We start from the raw sequence: 6,424 nt of genomic DNA, 5'->3' as shown, positions 1-6,424 counted from the left end.
TGCGGGGGGGGGGGGTGCGGAGAGAGAATCTTAAGCAGTCTCCACACCCTATATGGAACTCAACTCGGGGCTCTCTCACAACTGTGAGATCATGACCTGAGCCAAAATCCAGAGTCCAGTGCTTAACCAACTGAGCCACCCAGGTGCCCCTCTTTGGTCTTTTCTGAAGACTCTCTTAAAAATACTCCTTGGTCCTTTAAGTTGTTAAGAACCCTAATTTTTGGGGCACCCGGGTAGCTCAGTTGGTTGAGCATCCAATTTCAGCTCATGTCATGATCTCATTGTTGGTGAGTTCAAGCCCCACATCAGGCTCGCTGCTGTCAGCCTGTCAGCACAAAGCCTGCTTCAGATCCTTTGTACCCCCTCTCTCTGCTCCTACCCTGCTTATGTTCTTCCTCTCAGAAAATAAATAAAACATTAAAAAAAAAAATTAAAAGGGGTACCTGGGTGGCAAGTTGGTCAAGCGTCCAAGTTCAGCTCAGTTCGTGATCTCGCATTTCGTGAGTTTGGACCCCACATCGGGCTTTGTGCTGACAGCTCAGAGCCTAGAGCCTACTTTGGATTCTGTGTCTCCCTCTCTCTCTGCTCCTTCTCCGCTTGCGCTCTCTCTCTTGAAAATAAATAAACATTAAAAAAAATAAAGAATGCTGACATTTTCTAAAATAAATTTTATTTAAAGGATTTTTTTTAAAGCAAGGGGTTTTTTTTGTTTTATTTTTAAGTTTTATTTATTTATTTTGAGAGAGAGCACAAGCAGGGGGGGAGAGGCAGAGAGAGAAGGGGAGAGAGAGAATCCCAAGCAGGCTCTGTTCTGCCAGGACAGAGCCCAGTGCAGGGCTCAACCTTACAAACTGCGACATCATGGCCTGAGTGGAAACCAAGGAAACCAAGAGTCGGATGCTTAACCAACTGAGCTACCCAGGCACCCTGAGGATGTTTTTTTTTTTTTTTTTTTAATGTTTATTTTTGGGGGGGTGCGGGCAGAGAGAGAGGGAGAGAGAGAGAGAATCCCAATCAGGCTCTGCACTGTCAGCACAGGGCCCAACTTGGGGCTCTTACCTCATGAGCCATGAGATTATGACCTGAGCTGAAATCAAGAGTCAGACGCTTAACCGACTGAGCCACCCAGCTGCCCCAAGGAACCCTAATAACTTTTTTAAGTTGTCTTGTTTTTTTCCTGATTATATAAGAACACATACTAATGATAAAAAATTTGGAAAAAGCAAAAGAATATAAAATATTCAAAATCAGTAACTGTCCATCCAAGAAAGTTTGGACTTTTTAAGATACTGAAATATTCATTCTGATTGACTGACTGACTCCTTCACTCATTTGAGGTTTGTCCTTATCAGGGACTGGAGTTGTCAGTATTGCTTTTATTGAGCAGTGCCTGGCAGATAACAATATTAAAAAGAAGTGACAGATTTTGGGATTCCTTTACCTCCCTTTTTCTCTGCACATTACTCTTTGCTCCAGTGTCTCTGATTTTAGGATATAGGTTCTATGAAATCTGCATGATGGGTTACTTTCTGTTTTTCTTTGTATATTTAAAATACTTTATATTTTGAAGAAAAAACATTTTAAAGATCGAGTTCTGTTTTCTGTCTCACGTTGTGTCATTTTTTTCTGTCTGCATATTAAGTAGAATGTAAGTTTAGCTGTGTACAACTGAGACCCAAAACGATGGTGGTTTGAACAAGACCGTGATTTGTTTTCTGTCGTGTATAATATAGTCTTTGGGAAGATGGCTCCTGGTATGGCAGCCCTGGACCATGTGTTATCCAAGGACTCATTTCCTCTCTGGCTCTGCTAACAAGGATGTTGCCCCCATCCTCACAGTCCTGGGTGTGTCATCACCTCACCCAAGTACCAAATAGAATAGAGGAAGGTGGCAAGGAGGGATAAGCGTACTCCCTGTAAGAACATTCCGGGAAATTGCTGCATCGTTTCTCCTTACGTTCTGTTGGCTGGAGGCTAAGCTCCATGGCCACACCAGCTTCAAGGAAGCCTAGGAAAGATGGGCTTTTACAGTGGGTGACCAGATACCTAAAGATAAGGGGCCTTACGTGGAAGGAGAACAGATAATGGGGTGGTGGAGGACACACAGCTAATAGCGTCAGTGGCCCTGCCATAGTTAGTAGACTCCTGAGACTGGTCTGCTTGATAGCAACTAATAGTACCTGGCTGGGTGCCTAGCACAGAGTAATGATGAAATATTTGTGAAAAGAAAGAAAGTTATTTTTTCAGAGTTCTTTGGAGGAAAGGGCCCTCCAACATGGTTATGATAAACAAGTCGAATTTTTTTCTTTTTCGTGCTTTTTAGCAGAGCAAGTTTCCTGTGTATCATCTGCATGGTGAAAGTGGAAAATTTTCATGGGTGGTTATGTTATTTATCTCTCAGGAGAGAGCATCATTAAGTAGTTCTCTCTGAAATCTTTCTTCCTTGCTGGTTCACATCTGCTTTTATCTTGACGCCATCTAAAAGTGCTTGATTCAAGTTGCTGGTAAAATGCTTTTATTTTCTTTTTTTCTTAATTTTCTTGTAGTTCAAACAAGCAGTATATAAACAGACCATGAAACTCTTTGCTGAGCTGGAAATTAAAAGGAAAGAGAGAGAAGCCAAAGAGATGCACGAAAGGTATACATCAGAATATTCGTTTAATCCATCTAAATACCTAGATTAACCAAAATTGGTCTGTGGGGATTTTCCTCATGAAGAGTTTATCGAATCAAGGAATGATGTAGTGTATCGTTTAAGAGACTGTCTAAAATAGTTATCTGAAACAGCCAAACTTTTGAATCTTTAGGGTAAGAAATTCTCTCTGACTTTTGGGAAATTGAATAGGCCTATCCTCAGGGAGTTGTTAATCAAGAGTGCTATATGTTTTCTCCCTGATTTCTTGGGGTTAAATAGGCAGAGGCCAGAACCGTTTGTGTGACTAGTGGCTGCAGCTTTGGTGAGTATGTAGTATTTATTGAACAGTGTAATCACTTACAAAATACTTATTGTCCCAAAGTATGATTTCCCTGGCTTTTCAGAAATCTTGAGGTGAATTTATGTATTTTGTAGTGTTTATTAGTGTTTAGCAGTAACTCCATTTTGGTAGTTGAGGCTGTGTGAAATGTTCTTGTTTTGGGATTGGGTTTTGTCCGGAGATCCTCTTGTAAGAACCTCTGCTATTATAATGGTCGTTCTACTGAAGTAGGGTCACCTGGGTTCTTGAGATAGCTTTGTCACGGACTGAGCCTGGAACTTTTGGACTGAGCCCGTAACTTACGATTATTGTTGGCTGGGCCTTGGTAACCATGTATGTCCGTCTGTGTAACAGGGATGTTTGTATCTTGCCCTGTAGCTCTTGCCCATGTTCTAATCTGCAATTAGGTTTACTTGATATGCTTGGAATTGATTTGCTTGATATACTTGTTTCTGTGGGGAGATGACTTTTATGGTTAATAGAGTCTCTAGGTATCATATCAATACTCTGGTCTGGTTTTCTTCCTAGGAAGCGACAAAGGGAAGAAGAGATTGAAGCTCAAGAAAAAGCCAAACGAGAAAGGGAGTGGCAGAAAAACTTTGAGGTAAGTTTCCAAGGTGGCCAGGGATTCTCATTCCAGAGTAAGAAAACTTCCCCGTGTGGAAACTTGGTTCCTGGGGCATTGCCAGAACTGACTGGGGCAGACAGTCAGGGAAAGGGAACTCGTGGGGAAGAGCAGGAGCTTTGGAGAATGAGTCCTAGCTCAGCTGCCTGTATGCTCTGTAGCCTTGGCGGGAGCAAGGAGGATCCCTGAACGGTTAGAGATTATGGAAGGCACTGCTGCCAAGTGGGCTCAAGAAAAATGCTTTGCACGTTTAGTTTAGGGGTAATCATGGAGTAGCCCCGTTCTTAGAGGTCTGCTAGCAAAAACTGAGGTTCTTGTGACCCTGATGTCCTGGCTTTTAAACTTGATTCCTCTTTAACACCCTAGTTACATTCTTCAGGTGCTCAGCCGATTTCCTCAATTGAGCAACCTCTGATGTCTTTTCTTCTGTTAACATTTAGCTCTTAGGCTAGGGATTGGCTAACCAGAGTTGATGACTTTGTTTCTGTCTCCCTGCATATATGCAGAGAGAGGAAATGAATAGGGCTCTTGATACGCAGGAGAGAGACCCTGGAGGCCCTCCCGGCATCACTGGCTAGGCCTTGTGCTGGCTTTGAGCCTCCATCCAAGTTTTGCGGGGCAGAAGGAAGGTTCAGTGGAAAGAGCAGCTCTGCTGCTGGCTGTCCATACGGCTTTGAGAAAGTGATCTAACCCCTGAGCCTTGGTGTGTTCAGATGTGAAATGGTGGTGGCACTTTGCATACTATGGGCAGCTTTTTGTGAGGGTTAGAAATAGCACATGCTAAGTATCTAGCCCTGCGATCTCCAGCAAATGTTGTGATGAGTATTACACATTTTGCCCTCCTCTTCCTGCCTATAGCTGATCGTGCCTTCTGGGGATGGGATGCCACTTTCCGTGGGCTCCTGGAAGCGTGAAGAAAGGCTCTGCTCTGTTCTATTTTTGGATTATTCCAGAGGGCTGAGCAGGGCTGGGCTGCAGGGATGGCAGAGCAGGTTCAGGCCCTTTTCGTCAGCTAGTTTCCTCGCCCCAAACCTCTTTTGTGCTTAGGAAAGTCGAGATGGTCGTGTGGACAGCTGGCGGAACTTCCAAGCAAATACAAAGGGGAAGAAAGAGAAGAAAAATCGGACCTTCCTGAGACCACCGAAAGTAAAAATGGAGCAGCGTGAGTGACCACCTAGGGTCACGGCCACAGAACCTTCCCCCGACTGTCTCCCTTCCTGCTTCGAAGGACTCATTCTCTCTTCCCATTTCCACCCCAACATAGAGTAGTAGTTGCTTTTTAGTCCATTTTGTTTTCAATACAATTTAATATCGATCAGAGTAATTCTTTTGTACATTGAAATGAGGGGCTCAGTTTAAAATGAAACCTTACCCCACCCCCACCCCTAGACCAACCAGGATTGGAAGGGGCCACCATGGGTGCCGCCTTCTCTTCCCACAGCCCGTAACTTAATGTTTTGTACTTCACTGAATTGTGATGGTTAGAAACCTCGTGTATAGTTTGTGGAAATCATCCAATTAAACATATTGCTTAAAATGGTGTTGCCGTGACTTCAGAGACAAGCCTGGGCCACCTTAGGAATCCCCTCTGCTTCAGTTGCTTGCTTCTGGGCGTGGCGTCCTTCGAAGCCCCAGATCAGACAGGGAAGGCGGTGGGCACACAGAACAGTCACTCGATGCCCTGACCTCCCGACAGTGTGTGGCATGTGCTCTCCCTTCTGACTGATCTTTCCGTGTGGCATGAGGCTCCGAGCCACCCAAACCTGTTCACTTTCCAAAGAGCTAGCCATCTTCCACCCACCACCATTCTGTCCTAGCCTGTCTGCATTCGTTAGTGGTAATATTCTGTATATGTAATAAATTTTTATACCCTAACCATCGATGTGCTCTTCCTTAGGTATTATTCCAGGGGTGGGTCCGTTGGCCCAACTCTGAAATGCTTTGGAGTTCGGCAGACCTGCTCCTCACCTGCTCCCTACCACTTAATTGCTGAACCTTAGTTTGTTCATGTACAGAATGGGAATATAGAATAGCCGTGTCAGCCTTTACGAGGCTTTGCCGTGGCACATATAAGGTAGCTACCACAGTGCTCAGAGGGTGTTGCCAGTATTACTATTGTGTGTAAAATGAAGATACTGATATTTTAAGGATTGAGTGAAATAACGTGTGAAAGCACCCAGCTTACAGTGTATACTCAAACGTCCTGCAGGTTATGAGAGACAGGATCAGCCCTTGGGAGGGATGTGAGGTGGGAAATAGAGGGCACCTAAAATGTGAAGACAGGAGAAACTGGGTGACTTTTAACTAGATTTCGCACAGTGTTTTATTTTTAAATTTTATTTTGAAAATTTAAGTTTTATTTAAGTAATTTCTTTTGAATTTTTTAATGTTTATTTATTTTGGAAAGAGAGAGAGACAGAGTGTGAATGAGGGAAGGGCAGAGAGAGAGGGAGACACAGAATCTGAAGCAGGCTGCAGGGTCCGAGCTGTCAGCACAGAGCCCGACGCGGGGCTTGAACCCACAAACTGTGAGATCATGACCTGAGCCAAAGTTGGACGCTTAACCGACTGAGCCACCCAGGCGCCCCTATTTTGAGTAATTTATGCATCCCACACGGGACTTGAACTCTAAACCCTGAGATCAAGAGCCTCATCCTCTTCCGACTGAAACAGCCAGGTACGCCTGAGCAATGTTTTATAGACAAGGAAGGAGGTACAATAAACACAAAGGCACACTGTCTTGTAGTATAAAGAGATACCGCACGTTAGATTTACTTCCCTGTGGGAGGGGACAAAAGCCTGGGTGTCTCGCTGCCCTTCCAAG

General features: G+C 44.2%; 1 protein-coding gene across 1 annotated transcript in view; it reads left to right on the top strand.

Moving 5' to 3' along the window:
- The window catches only part of DNAJC8 (DnaJ heat shock protein family (Hsp40) member C8), a 27,458-nt gene extending 21,983 nt beyond the window's left edge, over positions 1-5,475 (top strand). The window contains exons 7-9 of the mRNA XM_040466599.1: positions 2,547-2,638; positions 3,504-3,579; positions 4,648-5,475. Of these exons, the coding sequence (XP_040322533.1) occupies positions 2,547-2,638; positions 3,504-3,579; positions 4,648-4,770 (291 nt within the window). The 3' untranslated portion in view covers positions 4,771-5,475. The remainder of the gene's footprint in view (positions 1-2,546; positions 2,639-3,503; positions 3,580-4,647) is intronic.
- Positions 5,476-6,424: the final 949 nt, after the last annotated feature.

The sequence above is a fragment of the Herpailurus yagouaroundi genome, unplaced genomic scaffold (genome assembly GCF_014898765.1).
Source record: "Herpailurus yagouaroundi ecotype Mexico unplaced genomic scaffold, PumYag 77, whole genome shotgun sequence".
Classification (NCBI taxonomy): Eukaryota; Metazoa; Chordata; class Mammalia; order Carnivora; family Felidae; genus Herpailurus; species Herpailurus yagouaroundi.
The sequence above is the reverse complement of the archived record's forward strand: the minus strand, read 5'-3'. Positions and strand labels throughout refer to the sequence as shown.